At 34.9% G+C, this 24,832-nt stretch overlaps 2 protein-coding genes across 6 annotated transcripts in view; one reads left to right on the forward strand and one right to left on the reverse strand.

Annotated features, from left to right (window-relative positions):
• The window catches only part of Nachralpha4 (nicotinic acetylcholine receptor alpha4), a 255,707-nt gene extending 244,459 nt beyond the window's left edge, over nt 1-11,248 (forward strand). Inside the window, exons 15-18 of the mRNA XM_071781731.1 lie at nt 2,504-2,650; nt 3,113-3,271; nt 3,580-3,829; nt 4,054-11,248. Coding sequence (XP_071637832.1) covers nt 2,504-2,650; nt 3,113-3,271; nt 3,580-3,829; nt 4,054-4,245 — 748 coding nt within the window. The 3' untranslated portion in view covers nt 4,246-11,248. The remainder of the gene's footprint in view (nt 1-2,503; nt 2,651-3,112; nt 3,272-3,579; nt 3,830-4,053) is intronic.
• On the reverse strand, nt 10,232-24,737 carry LOC139815092 (endoplasmic reticulum aminopeptidase 1). Of its 5 annotated transcripts, none has more exons than XM_071781729.1 (17): nt 24,508-24,737; nt 20,724-20,911; nt 20,082-20,415; nt 18,899-19,307; nt 18,352-18,510; nt 17,600-17,911; nt 16,935-17,115; nt 16,269-16,422; nt 15,616-15,697; nt 14,964-15,138; nt 14,633-14,822; nt 13,792-14,069; nt 13,125-13,303; nt 12,428-12,595; nt 11,923-12,063; nt 11,770-11,851; nt 10,232-11,541 (listed from the first exon to the last, which is right to left on the reverse strand). In XM_071781729.1, exons 1-17 carry the CDS (start codon nt 24,554-24,556, stop codon nt 11,377-11,379), a joined length of 3,246 nt encoding a protein of 1,081 aa, XP_071637830.1. In that variant the 5' UTR covers nt 24,557-24,737; the 3' UTR covers nt 10,232-11,376. The 5 variants fall into 5 exon arrangements, with proteins under 5 accessions (XP_071637830.1, XP_071637831.1, XP_071637829.1 ...); XM_071781730.1 differs by having other exon boundaries at nt 18,352-18,507; nt 20,724-20,914; XM_071781728.1 differs by having other exon boundaries at nt 20,724-20,914.
• Nucleotides 24,738-24,832: the final 95 nt, after the last annotated feature.

Below are 24,832 nucleotides of genomic sequence, written 5' to 3' on the forward strand. Positions count from 1 at the left end.
CTCGTGCCTTAAGACGCACCCCCGGTTGAATCGATGACGCGATCTACTTGGGCAACGAAGAGTAAAGCGGCGAGTTCTCCTTGAAGACGAGGGAGTCAGCAAATTGGCGAATTGGGCCGACAGCATGCGGGCCGTTGTTTGAGTGGAAGCCACGTGTCTTCCCATGTGTGTGTATGCGTGTAACTGTGTGTGTGTGTGTGTGTGTGTGTGTGTGTGTGTGTGTGCATGCGTGTGTGGAAACCTCCTAATAGCTTCGGACGCTGCAAGGATGCAGTAGGTGTGACACATTAATCAGTAGCAGCGTTCACTGAGGTTGGGCTCCAGCGTTGGGCACCCGTGGAGCTGAATCCTGGGATGTACAGCGCTTAGGTGTTGCGCATTTCCCGTGATTGCGAACGTTGCGGAACAAATAGAAAAGAATGCCAAGTTCGTTCCAGAACACCGAGACATTGGTAGCTATTAAGCTATACGTGCGATTGAAAGACTTAAAGAATTATAGACGTGAATGCCGCGTAGTATTTCGCGAATAAAGTGACAGTAACACATTTTTATTTTTTAATTGTTTAGTTTCAAGCGGGCGTGGCATATATCGTAACAGAATCTTAACTTGAAGTATAATTATCACAATATATTAATACAGAAAATTAAAGAGATACGAAGAAGAATCTTATTTCCAAGACAAGAAATTAAAGTTCAAAGGAATTTATAATCGTGAAGAAATGCGCAATGTCCGCCACACCGTACATAGCGCCAAATTTCCCATCTCACTGGAATTTCAAGAGGATCACTTCGTTCTCCTTCGATCGGCACCATTATGAATTTCTGTTAGGATGTGTGCGGGATTCCGCGCGTGGCATCCTTTGGCGCATTAGCCTGGTGAACGCATCTTCGACCTAGCAGTAGTCTTGATTATCTGTACGTATAATACGATTGCGTACATATATTTCTGCAAAATTTCTCTTTATCAAAAGGCATTTCTTTCATTTTTATTTAATACATAACTTATTGAAATTTATATATATATGTATATACTATATAATATTTAGGGGCGAGGAAGAGCTTAAATATACGACAATAAAATTAATATATCCCATATCGAAAAGTAAAAGAATAAAAAAAATAATTTATATACAAATCTTTTATAATAACTAATCGTATTATTAAACATTTGTAATAAATGTTTTTATTATTTCCTTTAAAAATTTATCTCAAGAATTAGTGATTATAATGTTTTACCGCAAAAATTTTTCTTGTCACGTCCCGTCGTTCGGGATTACACGCTTAGAGCGAAGATAGCCTGCATGGCGAACGGCTAATACGCGAGCATTATGGCACATTTTGCCGGGATGACTAACGCGCGAGCTCGTCGAGAATGATAAAAAGCGAACAGACGTGAGGATCGAGAATTTACGTCGCCGCCGCGGCGATGTAACCCGAACCGATAAATGGTTTGAAGCCGTGTCAAAGAAAGTGGATCCAATTTAAACCGCGGCCTGTCCTTTGCTCAGCTATAGAATCTCCCATCGCCGAATGGATCCGCGTTATGAATAGTCTCGTGTGATTTACATTCCATCCCGCCTTCGAGATCAATTCTGGTTGTACGTTATGGCAATTTGCCCCCGTTCGCCAAGATAAACTCGTGGTGACCTAATGACCGATTTCTAGAACAGACAGTATCGTAAAACTATGAAATTTTATCGTCATTTGCGAAAGAGATTAAGAAACGTGCATGCAGAAGAATATAAATGGAAATTTTCTAAAGTTTCCGTAAGTTAAAAATTTAACTGCCAAGCATCCATCATTTTTTTAAAAGTTCTGGATATTATCCGCTGTAAAAGAACCTAATCTGTTTAAAGCTAAAAACTTGCTGAATATACATAATAGTATATACATACAACTATAACTTAATGCGTTATTTTTCTCTTTTCTCTGGAAACTAGTATTTGTCAAAATAACAAAGTTTTTTACAACGTCCGGCTTAAAAAGCTTGTGCAGTTAAAATTGCAGTGGTACGGCTCCACTGTGTGGAGTGGAGCCATACACATTAAAACCGTGCGTAGGAAGCCTTCTCTTCCAGCTTAACGGGGATTAAGATCTTCGCCGTAATAAAGCAGTGTTTATTAAAAATTTCATTAGAGCTTCGTTAAGTGCCGCAGGTAATAATTTTGCAGTCAGCTTCTAATTACCATTGCCGTGCGAAACGGATACAACACGTATTATTTTTGAGACTGCAATAATTATGAACTTAGTACGAGTATATTATTCGTACCGGCCGGATTAACATTTCTACGCTAATACTTACATTATTATATACAACAAAGTTTGTTACTAAATTACATTTGATCAAAGGCATATATATTATCTAAATGTTATTTACATTATTGTGGGTAACAAAGTAATCTTCTGATACATATAATGACAAGATATCCTGCTAACACTTATTTAATATTGTATTTATAATACACGTATAATTAATCTGACTTTGTCTTTTTATTTTTTTCAGTATATGCGTTACCGTGGTCGTTCTCAATGTTCACTTCCGTTCACCACAAACGCACAGAATGGCACCCTGGGTGAAGAGGGTTTTCATACACATTCTTCCGCGACTCCTAGTCATGAGGAGGCCTCAATATAAATTTGAAACTAGCAGGTTGGTATCAAATGTAACTGCAGAGAATGTATATTATTCAAAAATACGTATGAATCCATTATTCCTCTTTTCTTAGCAGAAAATATAACACGATTAATGTAATAAAAAACAAGGTTTTCTTAATTTTTATTTTAATTAATTTGAAAAAATCTTAATTTCAAACTTTTTTATCAATACACTTTAACTCTGAAAATTAGAGAAAATATTATAAAATACTAAATGTGTAAAGAAAACCTCAGACGAAAAATAAGCTGTTGCTTACATGTTCTTCGTGTACGAGCGATAAAAATCGCAATCAGGGATTTCGTTACACGGAGATTGCGTCGTAACAATAATGTTTTAGACACTTGGCGCGACCTTACATTCTAGTCTCGGCAATAGTCACCGTCAGCTAGCCCGTCGCTTTTCAGGACGTGGCACGACCCGCATTAAAATTCCGCGTCCGATTGTCTATGTTTGCAGGTACACTTCCGGCAGAGTGCTAATGAGGACCGTCAGAGGAAAGGAGAAGACTTGTTATTATCCTTATCATCCGTCGACTCAGGAAGACAGCGAAGAACACCTCACACCCAAGAGATTCCACAGCCGTCCTCCGTCAAAGGAAGATCTCTCGCCTTCCAGGTATTTATGACAATTAGAAAATGCTCCTACTAATTAGCTCTTCTTCCTTACGTTACTCTGTTGAGATTTGCCACGCTTATATTTTAACGACTCATTATTTTTGTCAGAAATGTTTATCATTACAAAACATAATTTAAAAGTATCTTCTTGTCTACAAAAGAACTTACACGGATAAAATTATAACTATAAATTTAAACTCATGAAATGATCTTAAAATATTGTCTTCTTTACAATAATAGTGATGAAAATTCTTACTAGAAGGAAGAGAAAAACATATCTAACAGTGTTATGCTCTCCGATTGCTTCAGCCTTACAGACGGTGCGAGGTTCGGAGGCAGCTGCTTGATTCATGGCCCCCCTTTACCACCGTTACCGTTACACACCGAGTGTGAGGATCTCTCGGTCTCCGGGGACGCGGGCATAGAGGAAGTCAAGAGTCCCGCGTTACGAAGCCCACCCGTCTTCTCGCACTCCCGTTGTCCACCGGAAGTGCACAGGTCCTGCATCTGCGTGCGCTTCATCGCGGAACACACCAAAATGCTCGAAGACTCGACTAAGGTATATCCATTGAAATAAGTAGAGAAACATCTTTGAATAAAAATTTTACTTGAACAATTATTGCTTTTTTTCTATTAATATATATATAACATATACATACAGTCGTACACATATATTTATATATTGTACATAGAATACCTAGATTGGGTGTGAATATGTCTTAATTCGCCACTATCAACAAAAAATATTTCGATAAATCAAAGAAATCGTTTCTCTGCGCGCAGGTAAAGGAGGACTGGAAGTACGTGGCGATGGTGCTGGACCGCCTGTTCCTCTGGATCTTCACTCTGGCAGTTCTGGTGGGTACCGCGGGCATCATCCTGCAAGCGCCCACCCTTTACGACGATCGGGTGCCTATCGACAAGAAGTTCAGCGAATTCGCGACCACGACGGTGGTGAAGTGTCCGCCCCAGTAGTCCATGCCCGAGCCCTGCACCGTAGAGAAAGACTAAGGGCCAGACGTCCCGGGCCTAGTCTTTAGGAGTGTCCGCAAGTTCCACCTCCTTATCCTCAATGACGAAATTACGGCAAAAGGGCTCCGATTTTTGCGAAGAGAGTGATCGAAAGTATACGATCGACGGTTTTAAAGACGACGAGTGGGATGCTAAGCTCCTTTGAAAGAGGAAAACCGAAGGAGCGAAATAAACATCGTCTGTTTGGAGAGACAGTGTCGATCGAAGGGTGAGAAAGAAGACGATGTATACGTTAGAAAATCCTGAAACGAGAAAACTCGGGGCGAGAAAACTCGTTGCTCGAACAAATTACACTCGGTGTCTCCCAAAAGGGCGCGTCGCTCGCGTAATAGACGTGAGATTCGCAGGAAGATCTACGTACACCTACCATAGTCTGCTCAAATAAATCGTAATACGAAGCTGCCACTATTTAATCGGGTAATACATCAGGCTATAACGGACATTACGGTGTAAACACTGTATAGTATAATTTTAGTCGCCTTGGGAACGGGGACTGAACGTCGACGATCGAGCTTCCGATCTCCGCCCGTCGTTCGTCGAAACGTGTACGAACGGGCGCTGAGTTATCGTTCGAATAGGGCGCGGAATAGTAAAAGCTCGACGTGAACTAGGGCTAACGCGAAAAATTAATTAATGTCATATTTCAATCTACGTTGTAGATTTATAATCTAGAACGAGACAGCCGATACAAAGATAGCTTTGACTGTTGATGACATCGCGATGCGGTTGCATTGCTGCAGCATCTTGCGCGCACGTTTTACAATGAAGAACGCCTTAATGTGAGCAAAGGTTTTTTTCTTTCTCAACGTTTTTTACATTAAACGCATTGTATATCAATAATTCCGTAGCTTGTTGCAGCGTGCGCAATTTACTGAAGCTTGGGGCTTGCGAGCTTCTGCATTACAATAAAATGCGAATGAGAGGCTGCAGTACCATCGCAATACGATGGCAGCAATCTGTACGCGAATAATACTTCGCCTCGAACGACGAAAGTTGCGTTTTGTGAGCGTTTTGCCCTTTGCAACGCGAGCCGGGAGTCGCTCGCATTATGCGAATTAATTAGGTAATCAGCGCGTAGCTAGCTCGTCGTACACAGACCTTAGGGCGTAATCTTACTCGACGTGTATAACCAGTTGATAATTTTAGAAACGTAACCATTTATACGAGTATATAATATGTATAATATATATTTAAGAGCGACGGACGAGCCGATAGCGCGTCGGTAACGCAAAGTCCTATTCAATTAAATACTATCTCAAAAATAATCAACTAATTTTCCTTTTTGATAATCTTTCCTACTATCAATTACTATACTTCCATAGTTAAACTTTCTGCGAGCTTCGTATCTGTCACTTAATTCTCTCGCTTTCTTCTTGATCTCTTTCCCTTTTCCCTTTTCCGATAAGCGATGTAAATAACTTTATTTATACGTCAAGTTATATTATCGTTTCCTCTTCTCTTTGCTGCTCTTTACGCGAAGAAGAGAACGTATATCTAGCGTTCGCCGACGCATCTCGCGTTACCTCGTCCAAATAAAAATATATTGTATTTTGTAATGAAAAGTGAAACGCGTGAGAGTATGATAAAGAATAACCGATAGTACGGTAAGAACAAGTAAAGCATACGAATTCTAAAGCTGATAGTTGTAGGGAATTGAACAACCATTGACGCCGTTGTTCAATACCGTAGTTTGTGGTCGTTGTCACTGTGAGTCGTCATTTTGTTATATTTTGTTCTTTTTTTCGTTTTCTTTTATAGACACAGTTAACGCGTCATGTATGATACTTGTCATTTGTGGTCAGACGATTCGTCTGTCGCAAATCGCCCGTGCGGACTGTTACTCGCGAGAAACGTAAATCAACGTCGGAGAATCTTGAATCCTCTTCTTACCTAAATTATCGATTTGTCGCGTATTCAGGAAATTCAGAGATGGAACTTTTTCTGTGATAATTCAATACGATTTTATATGTAATTCACGCTCCAGAATTGATGAAAATACTGAGTAACGTGTTATTCGTTTACATAGAACAATATTGAATCTTTCATTAACTCGAGAACGGGTGTCTGGGTTTTTTTCCATAAATGGTCACCTAAGGTAATTTTTACATTCCAATTAAAAGTCATTATTATTATAATTACATAATGCATATTTTCGATTGTTTTATAATTTATTAGTATTCAAGGACAATATGTACATATAGATTTACTCAACACTTTCTGAAAAAAGTAAGGAAAAATAAACAAAAAAATATTTAAAGAACAAAAGAAGCACATTAAAATTACCATGAGCTTTATTTTTTACTGGGGTGTAAAAATCACCCCAGGCGCCCGTTCCCGGGTTAATTTAAGCTCAAGAAGCTTAATCGACCAATTATTCCCTTGAAACAAATACCCGGTTTTATCCGGTACCAACATTTACATGCATGTAAAAAAAGCACAAAAGAATTGACTTTCCCTTTCGATGAAACAAGAGGATTCACCGATTTTGCCGATAGCCTTTTAAGTCGACGATCGATACTTGCGTCGATGTACCCGATTCTTCGACGTCTTTTAGGACTCTTATTATTGTTAGTCATAACTAACAAGTAATAATTTTCGCGCATTTTAGATATAATATTGTAGTACGATGAACTGTAAATATAAATATATATAATATATATATATTTATTACTATTACGGCGAGGGGAGAAAATAAAGATTCCCCATTACTACTGCCATTAACACGCAACGCCGATACTTTAAGAGCGTTTTTGCACCATCATTCGAATGGCCATCGATCGTTTAAGGAAAAAACAATTTCCGGCATACGATCGCTTCTTTCATTCGTCAATCAATCGAGGGACGGATCAGCGAGAAGGTGGAATTTTACGCAAAATAATTTCTACTCGAGACTCGAGCAAATATGTTTCTTCCTGACTGACCACGCAGCGATCGGCACCGATCGCGATCTATGCCGAATATTGTGAACGTGATCGCTACTCGATTGAAAATCGTCCAGTGAACGCCGAAGCGTTAGACTCGAAGGAAATAAAGAGGCGTGCATTTAGTATCGTAGTACACTCAAGGAATTATTCTCCTAGCGAGAGAGAAAAAGCGAAAGAAATCTACTCCGCACTAGGTCGTTAGGAAAACAACGCACACATTTTCTATGATAGAGCTATATATTTACTTGTTATAAAATGACACCGCGATTGGTAATATTCGCGTCGACGACGATTTTATAGCGAAAATGGCATTTAAACCCTAATTAATGCGGTGAAACAAATATGTCAGTGTTCTAATTTTAACATTATAGCTTCCGATGAACTGAAAAAAATAAGGAAGTCAGTTTTAGCCTATAGCTCCTTGTTTCATCGAAATTGAATTATCACGTATTTATTGCGACAGCGATAAAACAGTAACGCCATTTGAATTTAAATTGATTAAATTATGACACTTAACTATAAATTTATTTAACTATAGTAATTAAAGATTGAGATAATAGTAAAGACAATTCCATTTTTCAGAATACAGAGTATTACAAAATTAAAATTTTTTTATTTAAGTAAATTTTGATTAAATACACGTTTTGATATTTATATTTATTATACTGTGGTTTACATTTTTTAAATATAAATCATATGGTCATATTTTTCAAATTTTTTGAAAATGCTTTTAGTATGATATTCTTTTCATATTGAACATTTTATTCAATTTTTAACATTTTTAATAGTCATTCTTTTTAATAATTGATATGCAGCGTCTCTCATTAGAACCTATTAAAAAAACTTGAACTTTGTTATAAATCTTCTTAAAAACTAACTCCGGCGAAGAAATCGAAAAAATTCATATGCTAATATGATTTGTAAAAGAGCATACATTTTAAATTTTATGAAATTTTTAACATTTCTGATTCTCTTGAGAATCTTAATAGAAATGAATATACGCTGTTGAAATACTTGCGAGTTAAACAATCTACATATACATTTAATAGATGTAATATTTATATTTAATAGATCGAAAAGATATTTTAATTTTGTACATTAAATGTGTATTATATAATTTTTTCGAATTTACCAACTTTTAGTACTAATTTTTCAATTTTTTTGTTGTTATCGTCAACAATAAAATGACTAATGAAAAGCAATGGAGTTGTAGACAACGTCCTGCAAACATACATCACCAACTACGAAAATCACGTCGATGTGATCGAAATATTTGATCGGTAGGATGATCTTAGATTACGAATCGAGAGCGAATAAGAGACAAATAGAGCGAATGAAGTATGCGCATTTAAATAATAAACTATTTAACAGGATAATAAATTATTTAACAGGATTAAGATGTAAATACCGTGTAAATAACAAGATGTAGCGAGTAAGTAAAAGTTATAAACGATTGAGCCCTTTTTTACGATTTTCAGATAAAATCGGTATCTTCCCGAAAAATTGTATGGGGCTTTTTAATACATTGTACTCATTGTAACACATTACTACATGCGTCATTTCACAATTTTTTAAAACAATTTTAATCCTTTAGCCAGTGATAATACTGATAATAATATATTCGATCTTTGTCTGATTAAATATCAGAAATTTTTTTCAGCGGGAAATAATAATTGATAAAGTTTGAGAAATAATTCACAATAGGTTATCCATCCGTTAATTGTTCTACTAAATTACGTAATTTTTATTTATAATTTAAATGGTGATTACCTTCCAAACTATTTTTATTATTTATTAAATTTTAGTAAATAATATTAACTCACAATCTTCACATTGTTATATTATAAAAAAATAATCTTTACAAATAGAAGAATTATAAATATTATTTTAAACAATAAAAAGTTATTCATATATTTGCATATAAAACCCATTGGATTTTATCAAAAGCAGCAACTAAAATGCCAATAACGTAAAGACATAAATCAATGAAAAAATTATGAAAGAAAGGCACAAGAGACAAATATATCTTTTTATTTGTCATAATCTTTCAAATCTGAAATACTATACAATTGATGCAATATTAATCTTTTGTCATGATATAATAACTATATTCGTGATACGTTTTTACTTCCTGCAATATTTTTTTAATATTAAATTTGCAAGAGATGTATTGTATTAAAAAATGTTTGCGTAATTCTTTTTATTTATCCCGTTTTCAATAGAATTCGATTGACGCTCGATACAGGATTACTGAAAATTCGAACGCCATTAATTAGCGTTTGGTCACGATGAAAAGAGCGTGGAATTATCTCAACGCTGGCGTACAAAGTACTGAACAGTATCGCATTAAATGCACTGAGCGAAACTCGCCATATTCGGGCGGAAAGAAAAAAAAATAAAAGAGTGCTCGACGCAGAAAGGCATGACCAAATATAACGAACGAGAACGTATCTTTTTTGACATACGAAACGCGTTTGTCACGAGTGCGAAATTAAAAACCGGAGAAAATTCGCATTTGTTTGTTTGTAATCGCGCACAAAATGTTAATAATTGTATTTCATCGTGCCGATGTGTATATATGCGATCGTTTTAGAATGTCGACAATGCGCTCACACGCAATACCGATAATAATGCGTCTGATAAAATCGAGTGAATTGTATGAAGACAATAAACGATCGATTCCTTTTCCAAACGATTGATAATTGAAGGGGTTGTTTACGAAATAAGACGTAATCTCTTGAAATGGAGCTTTTAGAAGTAAAAGGAAAACATTTATCTGTGTTAATATCAAGTGAATTATTTTTTCGTTCCGATAGATCTTCTTTGTAAGACTATAAAAATAAATCGATTAAAAACGTACACGTCTTTAATGAATTCTAATTGTCAGCGTAGTAAAATCATGATAAAAATATTCACGTGCAATGTAATCCATATGCTTTGTTAGAAGATATGTTTCGTTTCGAAAATAACCCTTGCAGCATATGAGAGATCGGAAAATAAAGACATTTTTAGAACAATTCTCGTATATCGAGAAACTTTATTTGCAAACAGAATGCGCATTTAGCGCCAAATGCGCTGGGCTTCAACACGAGATTCCCGTATGCAAACATAAAATGAAAACTGCAGCCACAGTTAAACGTTAAATGCGACTGTCTACAGACTTATCCAGACAAATTTGCATAGCTGCATAAGCATATGTATACAAAAAATTATTCAATCGCATTTCACGCGCGTTCTTATGATAGAAATGCATTTGAATAATTTTCTTTATGCATATAGTTATGCGGCTACACAAGTTTGTCTGGATAAATTCTTAATGTCATTTTTTTGTAGCTCATCTAAGTATGAGGATACGTTAATCGATATAAACGTGTATAGGAAAAGTCGCATTTAGCGCTAAATGCATTGTAAAAAGTAGATTGGACGTCGTCGAATTATATATAAAATCGGCGCTGCGCAGTTCTGCGATTTTAACTCGTCTCGAACGATTTCGACATACGCGAAGAGGTGAGACTTCGCGGTGTGTTCAGGACTTCGATTTTAATATACCGCGGGTGATTTTAATCTCCAACGGGCCGAGGCCCCGACCGACGATAAATCATCGCTTCCAACCCTCGAACTGCGTATATTTGATAGCTTTTGCGAATACCGTACTAAACCGCATTTAACGAGTTAGGCTAATTAAGGCAAGGAGAGTATAAGGAACGGTACGTGGATAGATTATTATGTAACGATATAACATATAGTGTGTTATAAAACGAGCGTACCGTATAGCAATAGAGCGCCGTTAACGTGAGCGTGAACGGGGAGAGTTTTACGGTAAACATTGGAATAATAATTATCACCGTTAGATACGATTATTATGTATATCGTTTGTTAAATATGTACCTACTAACTAATTATATACTAACGACCGTCGTTCTAAGGCTACACGATATAAGGACGAGATTCTTGTTGCTTGGTTTTGTAATCATGCTTGACAAAAGCATACGGAGAAATAAAACTTGTTGTCGTAGAAAAAAGCGTTCCCCGCAGTTCTTTTCGCGTGCGCGAGTGCCAACCGCCGCATACGAGAGCGAATCGATAAATTATCAGGGCGCGCGCGGGGGATGTTTCCTTCATCCCTATTGCACCCGACGGATCTCACAATTCATATCGCTGTCTCCGTGGAATTGTTCGCCGTTAACCACTCCTGCACTTCCGGTAAGAATTCCTTCAACCACTTTATCGCGAATTTAGCGTGCGCTTCGACCATCGCCATGGTATACCCCACGATCTTTATGCTTTCGAGATTATCCTCGCTGAAAGTCTGAAACTAAAGGATCAAATAGACATTAAAATTGCACAATTGCAATTTGTAAAATATTTGAAAAAATTATGTCTTTTGTGAGCTACTACTCAATAACGCAGAAAGAAACGTAGAAATTTTTCCCAACATAAAAATGAAGATTATAGTGAATCCATTTATTATTAATTATCCTATTGTCTTATTATTTTAGTATAAATTATTATTTCTGCGAGTGTAATATTAAATCATACTTACGTCTTCAAAGTCTTCCTCGCTGATCAAGCCGTTTGTCATCGCCAATGCGAAAGCTTTAACGATCGGGCGACATTTGGAGAATCTAAACAGACATGAGAGAACATCGTAATCTGCTTTCAAGTTTGACGAAGAGATAAGAAGTTTGCAAAGTACCTTGTGACGATAACCTGCCAATTATTTTGCACAAACTTGCTGGCGATTTCCGCAGCGACCGGATTTTGCGGAAAACTTCTTAAGATCCTTTGCGTCTCGTCCTCGTCGTACATCTTCCCCTCGAGAAGCTCGCTAAGTACCCTAACATACATTAACATGAATTATATCCCCGCAAACATGCTGTCAAGTTTTTATATTTTTGCAGGATATTTTTGAAAATTTTAATACTTTAGCAGATTTTTCTTGAATCAATGTGTAAAGAATCTGTCACTTTTTATTTAAAATTTTACTGAACATGTTTTTCACACTATTTAATTTTAATTAAATATCTTGCTCTAACCAAAAATTAAATTCAATCTAAAAAAAATTTACTTAGAAATAGATAATCTATTATTTATTAACTATCCAATTTCTAAAAATTCTATCTCCAGATAAAAATTAGAACAATAATAAAAAAATGTATAATCTTAATTTTTAACTTATTATACTAACAATTTCTACTTACGATTGCAGAATCCATGGCGTTTGAAAGCATGCAAATGCTGATAGAATGCGATTTTTTTCATCTCGATCTGCGGTGGAGTTTGCCCTTTCAACGAAGTAATTCCACTCATTCCGCGTGCCGTATCGTGCGATCGTACAGTACAGCACTTCGCGTGCGTACGCCGGCACACTAAGCAACCAAAATTATCAAAGTTTTACCTCCAAAATGGACCGTAAAATCAAAATTTTCTTTTAAAAATAAAAATTAATTCGAAAATGTCATCATACAAATATTACTTTTTTCTATTTTCTTTATGTTATGCGCATAATATTGCGCGTTATGGTTAGTATATATAAATAGGATTAGTATATTGTTTTTTTATACGTTTCGGTGTAATTGCCATGAAAGAAAAAAATTACAGCAATTTTCATTTCAAATTTTGAAACAATTTAGTGATTTATTGTTAGATAGTACAATTTTTTTATCGACGATAATATTAATAAAAATACAGCTCCCAATCTTAGAAAGACAGGCAAAAATATATAGCACATTAGTCAAGATTCTATTTTATTTGAATAACAAAATTTTGGAATAAAAAAAGTAACGACTTGTATAAAGACTGTATAAATAAGCCACATATCATTATTGTTTAAAAGTTGTATGAACGTAAATAGGAGCGAATTTCGAATTACAAATTAGGCATTTTTATCAAACTTACACTTCGTCCGCATCGGAATGGTCCTTCAATTTTGCAAAATGACTCCTGGCCCATTCGAGGCATTCCGCATTCTCGAACGCGCAAGCTATCGTAAGAGCGGTCAAAGTTAGTCGTGATCCCTCATCGACTTTCCATCCCACGTCCGAGTACAATTTCGAAGTAAATTGTAATGTAAATTCCTGTAAACGATCCATTCATCAAGTCATTTCATCGTATCACTATTCAACAATAATGTAAATTAAATAATAATGCAATAAAAATAACAAATTAATTTAAATACCCTTTTTTACAAATAAATTTTAACCTCTGGATTCCTTAAGCTTTTGAAGTTCTTTATTGCTTTAATAATAAAGATACCAATAAAGTACTAAATATAAATTTCTTTTCAATAGTTTTGCAATGTGATTTTTCTCTATTCATATCATATTAAATATGTATTATGTTCACAAGGCAATTAATTAAATTATTCTTGACTAACATTGTATCTTTAGCTTGCAGCTAGAAATTTTTTTCACAAAATATTCATCGACTTATTAATTATATTTTTCAAACCAATAACTTCTTAAATGTCAATTAAGTATAAATAATTTAACAAATTTATACCAAAAATCTTTAACTTGATATGTTCTTTTGATGTTCTTTTCTGTTCATAAACATACTGCGTTACCTGAAAGGCGCTAAAACCAGATGTTTCGTAAAGGAGACCGTTCAACTTCAACAGATGACGCATCAGAGCACCCCAGGGAGCATAATGCCGTTCCTTCATTTGCATATATTTAATAAAGTCGAAAGCGGTCGCGTATTTCGTCATACCGACCGCGGCGAGTCCGAGCACATCGTCGATGAGCGACGCCCTGGTTTCTGCCGGAAGGGCCTCGTGATTTTCCTCGAGAGCCTGCGTCAGGAGCTTCCAATTTTCCTCGTCATAGTGCACACGGTAATAACCTTGAAGGCAATTAATAACGATAGGGCCAGATACTTGCATCCCGTTTCGCAATTTCATTAAATTGGAGGATATTAACTTTAATGTATCATACTCTCGAAGAAGAAGTTATTTTCTGCATGAGTAAAATTTGAAAGAATTACTTGTTAAGAAATTAAAATTACGTTATAATATAGAAATAATTAAAGAAAAAAAAGAAAAGCGTCAGAAATTAATTAAAATACAAAGTAAAACAAATGTTTCTCATTTTATTAGACGATGTAAATTGCTTGCTTATAAATATCTGAAAATATCCAGATAAATTTTACTTATCTCCCATTATTAACAATTTAAAATAATAAAATTTGTAATTATCTCTCTCTTTCTTCAACTCTTATTATAATGCTCTATTTTCTCATTAGATCATCATCGAAAGAAATTATAATTAACACATTAACAATTTCAATTAACAATTAATAATTTCATATAAAAAAAATATTTTGCTAATTCTGATGAAAACGTCTTAATTGTTCGTAGCCAAATTTTTTTAAGGGATGCATTTTTTGAGAGAAATTATGTAGCTAACCTGTTTTATTCACATTGAACACAATCCAAGAATCTTGAGCGCCAACGTTATGCACCACCATCTCCGCTTCGGAATGCAACCACAGCTTTGTCGGAGATGACCAATCATTGCTCGTTTTGTTAATATAGTCAAGCGGTACGTACCACGTCGGTTGAGTGTCAGATAATGTTTGCTCATACGTAAATCTTAGCTGTGCAACATAAAATATAGTTGATGATAATAAATATTTTACATCGAGAAACATTGATGCAAATTATGCAAATTATGATCTCCCGTAAGAGATTAAGTACGCAATTTAATTCATAGAATTTAAATCGCATAAAAGCTCGACCTGTCGAATGACAGCGGTGCCTTCCTCGTATTTTCTCTTGACGCTAACAATCGGATACCCTCGATGCGAAATCCAAGAGTTCATTGCTTCGGCCAACGTGATTTCGATGGGTAATCCGATAGTTTCTTCTGCCATCGCTTCCCAGAAATCGTCAACGTTCGCGGTCGAATAGTTCCTAAAAAAAGACATTAATTTATTAAATATTAAATATTTCAATATTTTTCTGTAGCGAAACATGGAGCATTATATTAATGCATCTCTTTGTATGTATCACGCGACAAGATTGTATACAATTTTATCTGTATGACATTGCGACGTTCAATGCCATACGAAATATGTATATCGATGATAGGTGCACTTATGTAACGAGTCCGATAAAGAAGCATGCGAGGAATAATGGTCGGCAGCTCGTGACATTCAACGACTGGCATTACCATAAAGCCAGCGGGATAACTCGCTGTAAAACGCGTCGATTATCGTTTCGATGACTGAATCAACGCTGTACCGCGCATATGTGCGAACGGCCGAGAGCGAGTGATATAAACGTCGATGTCGGGATTACACGATTAATGAACGTACGACGCGACGGCCCGGCCGCGGCGGCGGCGGCGGCGGTCGAAGGAATAAAACGACGATAATGTGATATACCCACCACCTCGCTATGAATTTCCGGTAGCCGTTCCTAAAGGCGGTATCGTTTATCACGCCATGCAACATGCGAATCAAGCATGCACCTACAAGAAGCAATCGGAATGCAGAGTCACATTATGCATCAGCGTTACGAGAGCGTATATATTCGATACTGCCTTTCGAGTAAAGCTGAGATTATCCGACATTTATTTCACGTGTTCGCATGTTCAGAGAGATATACTGATTCCAATACTTGTTGAATATTGGAAAAGTCGTGTAGAACAGTGAAAAAAATATGCTGAAAAGCAATATAAACTTTTTCACTAGCTACAAAATTATTTAAAATAAATAATGCAAATTTTAGATAGTTATAAATATTAACGTACAGATATTTGTATTCTTGTAATAATATTCAAATAATATGCAAATTTTAGATAGTTATAAATATTAACATACAGATATTTGTGTTCTTGTAATAATATTCAACTGTTTCATATTTATTTAATAGCATTTTTGTGTAGAATGCGCAAATATTAAAATGTTCGAATAGTCACAGCTCCACTGTCGATGTAGCTAATATTGAAAGTAAAATACTAAATGCCAATAGTATTCAAAAGCAAGATAATGATACTTGAAAGTATCACAAGCATTGCTCGAGGAAGAAATGATCTTTACCTTTCTTATGTCGAGCATTGTCGTCCGAAAAATCCAAATGAGCAGGATTTATGTTCGATTGCAGCGGCTTTGAAACGCTGTAGCTATCCTCTTCCATGGCATCCCATTGCACATTAGCAAGGAAGGCATGATTAGAGTCCAATGACGAATCTATCTGAAAATAAAATCTTATAAAAACTTTGCTTTCCTCGGAAGAAAATACTGTACTTATCTAGACACTATGAAATGTGAATCAATTATTTTAAAAAGGTAACACAAGCATAAACTGTAAACCAAATTAAAAGAAAATACTAAAAAATCAATTTTTAATATTAATATAAAATAAAGAATTTAAAAACAATTATAAAATTTAAATTAAATCTTTTTCCCCGTATAAAGAATTTTATTTTTTCCATTTGTATATAAAAAATTTTGCAATTTTGCACCGTGTAAGTAAAATTCCTTTTATTTATTTACTCGTAATTACCTTTTTAAAATAATTAATATATACTTTAATATTAACTGTAAAAGTACATAATTTTAATATAATTATGTTTAATATAATTTGACATAAAGTATACGTTTAATATAATTTAACGTATGTTGCAGCACAAAATACTGTTTGTCGGACGTCGGTATGCACTTTTAGAGTTAATGGATGTCGTAAATATTATTCCAATTATGTGCCTTCTCGATCATCGCGTGTCGCAAGTGGAGAGTGGAGCCTTCAAGTAGCCAAACGTCCGTCCAGTTCTTCATGTTCACGACACCGCCCAGCCATTGTTCTCCTATCAGGCTTATCAGAGCGCTTAACGCGTCCGTCTTCGTGACCATGGGAGATCGATCCGCGGCGTAGAAGAGCGATTGCCTTGAAAACAATTTAGCTTGATATAACGCAATGTCGAACGTACAACCATTGTAGAGTATAATGGATTAGCCTGGCAATACATTTGCATCCAGTCGCAATTTTTAAATATAAATAGCAAGCATGTATTTTAATAATTTTAGTATTTTAAATAAGATTTCTTTCTTCAAAAGATCTTTCATACAATTGTTATATCGACTAAAAATTGCTCTTCAACCAAATCTTGCTTGAATTTTATTTTATTGTCAGACTTTATTACAATTTAAAAATTTTTTGTATTTGATATTTTATTAAAACTGCATTTTAAATTAGAAATTAAAATCTGAAATTAATTCATATAAAATCTTAAAATTAATGCATTTAAAAGTGAAATTTTATTATCTCTCGGAAGTTTATGAGAAAATTACAATCTTCTCTAGCAAAAAATAATTTCGCTAGTAATCTAATTATATTCTTGTAAATGCAATAACACCACGATCTCTCTTACTTCAATGATATCAATCCTGGGCTTCCGGCGTTATCGACGATTCGCGACGGTAATGCGACGATATCCAATTTCGGTAGCGGATAAGGCATCGAGAATATGTCGTACAAATGTGTAACAATTTGGTCGAGTTTGTCGAGGAGATAAATCCCCCGTGATCGCCTCTTCGGATCGCCCCAGAAAGTCACCCCCGTCGCGTTATCAAGTCCCGTTTTCGTCTCGCCCAACGACTCGACCTCGCCCATTACGAAAGCCAGATTGTAAGGCGAGAGCAACGGGGTATCGCTGAAGGTGTCGATCACTCGATCACCCGATCTTGAAAGATACAAGTCACACACTGATCACTTCTTCAACTCATAAAGATTGCGCACGTAGGAAGAAGAATAAAAAAAAAATAATGACACGTAAAATTAATTCACAAAAAAAATTGCACCGAATTAATATTTTAATGAAAAAAATATCTTACTTTAACTCACTTTAATCTTACTTTAATTTGAAATAAGAAAAGGTCAAACTGATCAAATTGATCAAAACCAATAAAGCCTGATAGCATTTAAAAATTGCCATATTAGGAATGATTAAAGTTACAGGCGATTTTCAATTTTTTGTTTTATGCTATGTTTTTCTGTTTTCACTTGAAAAAACACAGTTGAGAAAACAATAGTGAAACTGGACAGTCTCGCTATTTCAAACCGATATAGTTCTCTAAGCACGCAACGTTGACACAGCTGTAATTAACAGTATGATATACGCACGTGTCTTTAGAGATATTGAGAGGCATGTTCGACAGGGCTCGCGCTTCGCGCGGACGTGCCACGGACACCGAGAAGACAGCCTTGAGATTCACGTCGTCGAAGATAGGCAAGAGATGCGAAGCTCCCACGGGTTTCAGCCGCGTCCCGATTAACGATCTACTAAAAATATATGTAGAATTGTTGAAAAACTTACTAAAGCATGGTTCTGTTAAACTAAACACGTTTAAAAATACAAGTACAACGATAATACTTGAAGAAATTTTTCTTAACATTAAGTGAGATTAATATTAAATATTCTAAAAGTGAACAGTTTTAACGTAAAACAAAAAAGATTAAATATATAAAAAAATACGTTTATTATTTTTATATTATCAAAAGAATATTAATAATAATTCTATAATATTAAACTTCTAGGCAATTTGTTTTGTAATTATCAAAAAATTTTATTAGTATTATGAGTAGTTATATCTTTTGTTTTAATTCTCTAATATAATTAGCAATTGGTTAATTAATTTTCCTTGTTACTGTAATCATAGAAAAAACTTACTTTCCTTCACCGGGCTCTCTGAAATTGACCGAATAAACCGCCTTTCCATCAAACACAATCTCGTAATCGATCTCCAGGCTGTACGTCCCCGGATTCATGGCGACGGCCGGATATATCACGTGTAATCCGTTATTAGCATCTTCCTCATATCGCTGGATCTCCACATCGGTTACGCTCCCGTTACCGGAAGTTACCGTGGTGGACGTCGTCGATCCAGGCGTCGTCGTCGCGTTCACAGATTCCGCAATTTTCTCATCGGCCACGGACGAGCTTTCGTTCGTCGAAGGAGAAGTTTCGTTAGCCGAAACGGTCACGTTTCCTAGAGGAACATCCGTAACAACGACGCGCGTTGTTTCATTATCCAATTGCGGAGATGACATCACAGTAGGAGCCAGAGTGGTAGCATTGTCTGCGTTGAACAAATCGTTGTCCGACATTAGACACAATTGATTACGTAATTTTTACTAGGAAACGAAAGTTTCATATAAATTCCAAAGTAGTCGTTTAATTACCAGTTTTTTATAAATTGAAGAATAAAACTAGATATTTTTAATCAGCTGAATTACGTAACGTTTAAAACAGTAAAAATAAAATAATTTTTCTTTTTAATTTAGAATTTATCGCGAAGGTTACACAATTGACCACCTGCTACGCTACTGTACTAGATATTAACACAGCTGCAAGCTAGTCGTCGTCTTATCGCACATATTTCACTACCAGAAATCTGTTGCTTTGTTAAACCGTTGCTTTATTATAACAACGAGTTATATTCGCGGTGCAGATTATTATCCAAATAAAACAAGCACGAGTCACACTCGTGACATAGATTACGATTCAAATCTAACAAACACTAGTCTCACTTACAACACCCAAGAGTGTAAATTTTTGTATATATTTAACATATGTTTAAAAAATAATTTAAAGTAACTAGTTGATCACATTATTTGGCTTATATATATATGAGCCAAATTATATTGAATTATTTGAACGTAGTTAGTTTCTCACTTAATTAATTCATTTATCTATTCTATAACAGATAAAGATCTATCTGTTCTTTTATTATCTATTTCGTATCGATCGCGAGGTATTCCTCTTAGTTACAATCCAAAAAAAAAGCAGAAAATAATTTTGATAAGAAATATCGACGAGTGGAGAATCTATACGACATTTTCGAAGGAAATACCAGTAGCGTTCACTTGGCCGCCTTTATCGTCATCTTCGGCACGTCTCCTACGCCTTCTTTTTGCTCGCGCGCCGTTCTCTTTTATGAGCGACAGCTTATAACGCGTCGCCGTGATATTTCTCGCATTCAGAGACAATTTGTTTAATGACGTTGTGTCGTCCACACGAAATTCGATGACAACTCGTCCTTTCAGCTTCGATGTTGCGTTGACGTCATTCGACAGCGTCAACTCGAGACTGTATCTCGAAGGGTGAACGAAAGGCGATATCGTGTCCGTAATGACATCGTCCCCTTCTTCCACCTCGTCCTCGATAAGGGCTAATGGATCGTACATCTAATTAACAGAAAGCGCAAAGTTTGAGAAAAATTATTATTATTAAAAAGTGATGGGTTATGTTCTATTATTTTAAAGCCATAAATGTAAAACAGCACTGATTTATTAATTAAAATTTGATGACAATAAGATAATAATGTCTTTAAAATAATAATTTCTTTTACATGTAAAAATTTTTTATTTTCTAATTTTAATTTTTTTCCTCAAAAGTGTTGCATTTAAAATTGCTATAACAAAATATCAATTGTGATCATGATACTAAATTATTAATAATAATAATACAATCTAAGTTACAATAAATTACTTACTCTCGTTTTGGGCATCGTGCCGATATTCCATCCGATCAGGCCGGCGACGATCACAACGATCACAATCAGGACAACGAAGGAGAGAATCTTTTTGTACGTTAAGAACCAGCCACCCTTTCGTTGGTGAACAATTTCCTCGCAGGGCGGAGGCAGCGCGGTGTTACCCTCATACGTCTGCATCATGCAGTCTGCTGAAAGTGTTAGAGCCGCTATAAAAAGGATGCGCACGTTTATTGTTGCACTCAACATTCGTGCCTATTGTTCCTATTTAATGGGCTGTAGCACTTTCAAATTGACCGTCAATCGTGGCGATCAGGTAACGGGCCACTTGACACGTTATAACTGTTACAAGTTATTAAATATTATTACTCTTCTCTAAATCGATAATTTGATTTTTTCTCTTGATTGGATAAATTAAAAAGCTTGAAAAAAATCATTTAAACAGGAACGTCTACATTCTCCAGTTTTGTATGTTTAAGAAATAAAAATTAGAAAGTTTTTATATTATAGTCTATATATCTTGAAAAAACTATCTCATAAATCTTTAACGATTTAAATAGCTAATTAATTTAAATATAAAAAAAATTATAAGTTGATTATTTATTTAAAAAATATTATAATTACAAATTGATAAAGATAAGCTAAATAAATAATATAAACAATTTAAAGAGAATAAGAAGAAGAAGATAAAGATATTTATAAATGTAAAAGAAAATTTAAAATTAATCTTTGAAGACGAAAAATTTCCCTTTTTCTCAGATAATGTTCCTCTCAGCATACATATTTTATTTAATAGACATCTATTTTCTTAGAAATATAACAAGTCGGCATAATCGAGACCAGTAATTTCGAGTTTACGATCAATTGATTAAATCATAGAATCTTAAAGCAATTAAAATAATTACGAAAATTATAAAGAAGACTTGTAAGCATCGCCGAGACAATTGACGACTCGAGGCGAGGCGCATATACCGATTGTCCATACCAGTTTTGAAGAAAAAATTGCAATTATCCGTGAGCGCGCATCCATCGCATCGCGACGAATTTCGCGTTAGTAGTGCAACGCTAGAATCGCGGAATAATATGCGGATGATGTCATCGAAATTGGTTCCCCGTGATCGCAGGAATCCGCGATAGGCCCGTGAACGCAACAAGCGGCAAGAGACGCGGTTTCAAGGTCCTGCACTCGTGCACCTCGGCCGACTACGTATCAACTCCCAGCATTCGCGTAATCACCGTCGCGCCGATAACGCTCGTATCGGTGCCGTTCGCACGGTATTAGCGGCGACGGTCAGCATTGATTTTGAGCGGGCGTAACTTCTAACGAGGAATATTCACAACAAAAACAAGCGTACTTTCCATAGTACACTGTTACTACTTCACCGCGTGTATAATAAGAATGCAGCTAAAATTTGTTTGCATTGCATTTCATCAAATACTATGAAGTTATAACGCATCAACAGTGAATGAAATAAATTCGCATCGTCACAGAAAACCGTAGCACGAGAAAAATAAGCATTATTTGCACCTATAAGTAAAATTTAAAATATTATATTAATTGAAAAAGTTTGTCTTCAATAAAACGCATTAAGCACTTTTGACTTTGCTAAAAATTTTGAGAGATATGCCTTCAAAACGGGTAAAGGATATTAGAAGGATGTCATATCGCATCTTCTCTTGAGGTTGAGATTAATATCTACAGATCTGTTAATCCTTCTTCTTTACTTATTTAAGTAATATTCTTATTATTTGTTTGTCCGGAAATTCTCTATTATTATGTCACATCGTAGCGTCAACGACGATGTTATATCACGTTTCTCGTTACACCATGTGAACGTGACTGTCACATAAACAAATGTCAATATCTTAATGCTGTGTTCGAGACAGAAGTCTGTACCAACAGAAGTTTAAAATAAACTCTCTGAATTTTCAACAGATGCAAATAATACACGGGAAAAAATGAAATTGCTCAATTAAACGTTTCGGGCTGCCACAAACATAAGTTAATTCAATTGGATATTTATTGGACTAAATATTTAAATTATTAAAACACTGTTTTTTGTTCATTAATATTGATGTCGCATCAATAGATTTTATCTCAACACTGATGTGACTGATGCTATAGCCTATTGATATACAGGATCATTTTTTTCCGTGTGCCCAATAGATATACTCAATTACTCAGATACCAAGTAAAATTTCTTTACTTGTACGTACAATTGTTAATATTATAAAGTATATTATAAAGCTGAATTTGTAAAGTTTAACATTAAATGAGAAAAATCTAGTAGTTTTTACATATTCCTGTATATATCTTTATATCTTCCACATATAGAACTAAATCTTATGATATTCTAGTCTATACGAAAGTATCATGTTACAATTTAATTTTTAATGTAATTTCTTCTTTTGCAACAATCACGAAATGTTGAAATGTTGCTAAAAACTTGCGCAATGGTATCAGCATTAGTAACGAAGATATTACAAATGAATATCGAAGGTAATCTCAAAGTTGGCAACACATGTAACACAGCGAACAGATAGCATCAGTAATAACATAATTAATGCGCGAGAGAATTATTTCGAAATACTCGAAATTGATGTGACACCGCTTCCACGTGCATGCACATGCATATTTTAAAAGATTATATATTTGTTCTGAGAGACAGTTTTATTGATTTTTCAATGATTTAACGCATGGAATATTTACAAGCTTGTCTGAATATAACTAATTGAGTTATTCAATAGATTTTTTACTGACAATGAATCATTTAACTGACTGAGTTATTTGACATTAACATATCGTTATATACTTGCAATATAAAATTGTAAATGTGAATCCGACTTCCAGATTGTTATTAATTTATGATTAAATAAGTAAAGTAAAAAAATTCAAAAATTACTAAATAAATAAAATTAGTTCTTGTGAGTTTTGCATTACACGTAACAGAGGATCGAAAACCGTACCCTCAAAATCTCGCATGATTATAACCGTCATAAAAAGTCAACGATCAACGAGCTACAATGGTTCGGCGCAATGATTTAATTTAGTTGATTAATTTACGGGCCCATTCATATCGATGCAAGCAATTTCATATTTGCACATTTAACGATAAAGCGAAATCCGAATAAGTTAATTTGAATGTTCTTCTTTAAGCGAATCGTAAAAAAAATTCTGAAATAAAGACGAATTTGGTAAAATAGAAATTGTTTCTCAAGTATCGAAGATATGACGGTGTATGTTTAATTGACAAATGCAACTGATACTGCAATAATAAAACAATTAGAATAACGGATGTATTTATCAACGGAAGTGAATTAATAATTGTCAGCGTTAACTATCAAGACACCGTATATAACTTTCTGATAAGAGCATTTAACTTTAAATGAAAGATTTTTCATTTATGCAGTAAAAGTATATTTTCAAAGACATTTTTTTCCTTTATTAAAAATAATATCATTTAACGTAGTATAATTTTCCAAAGTTTAGTTAGTTTTTCACTTTACTTCTTTATTGTAGCTAACACATATCTCAGTTTATAACTTCAAAATGTATAATGCAATATTGTTTTATTTTGATATCTGACATTAAACATTATTTTCATAAATTTTTTAATAAGGATTTAAAATTAGATATTATAATTTTCAAAATTTAACTTAAAAAAATACTATAAATATTTTTTAAAATAAAGATTTCTATTTTAATTGATGTAATTCCATCAACGCTAATTTATAGGCATAAAAGCAACGATGGCAAAAGCAAAAACAGCTGTTATCCACTTACAATTTCGCTGTCCATAGGACTGCCAACTGCTAACGGATCCTCGCCGCATCGTTCCAATTTGAAGAAATATTGAATGAATAATACGAAGGTATTTTTAAGAAGAACGAAAATGCGCGAAAATACGAAAAGGCGGCTTTGGAGAACGAATGCGCATCCAACGCGGAAACGAAATCGCGAGCGTGGCGGCGCACAGGTAACGCAGGTACAACTGCAATTAGCCGTTCTACCTTGTGACGCCGTGTGTGGATGTTGGTCGAGAAACACTCGCGGGTTTCCCCCACTTATTCTCTTCGTTCGTCAGCTCTCCGTGTCGTTCTCAACGTTC

Source organism: Temnothorax longispinosus, chromosome 6 (assembly GCF_030848805.1).
Source record: "Temnothorax longispinosus isolate EJ_2023e chromosome 6, Tlon_JGU_v1, whole genome shotgun sequence".
NCBI lineage: Eukaryota > Metazoa > Arthropoda > Insecta > Hymenoptera > Formicidae > Temnothorax > Temnothorax longispinosus.

What these genes read in the sequence shown, in the direction of transcription:
- LOC139815092 (XM_071781725.1), bottom strand. Translation starts at nt 24,556, where the DNA reads ATGCGGCGAGGATCCGTTAGCAGTTGGCAGTCCTATGGACAGCGAAAT. An exon ending in GCACCGCTGTCATTCGACAG is followed by an intron (nt 14,823 to 14,963) that starts GTCGAGCTTTTA and finishes TATGTTGCACAG; the next exon opens with CTAAGATTTACGTATGAGCA. An exon ending in GCGAGGAAGACTTTGAAGAC is followed by an intron (nt 11,542 to 11,769) that starts GTAAGTATGATT and finishes TTGATCCTTTAG; the next exon opens with TTTCAGACTTTCAGCGAGGA.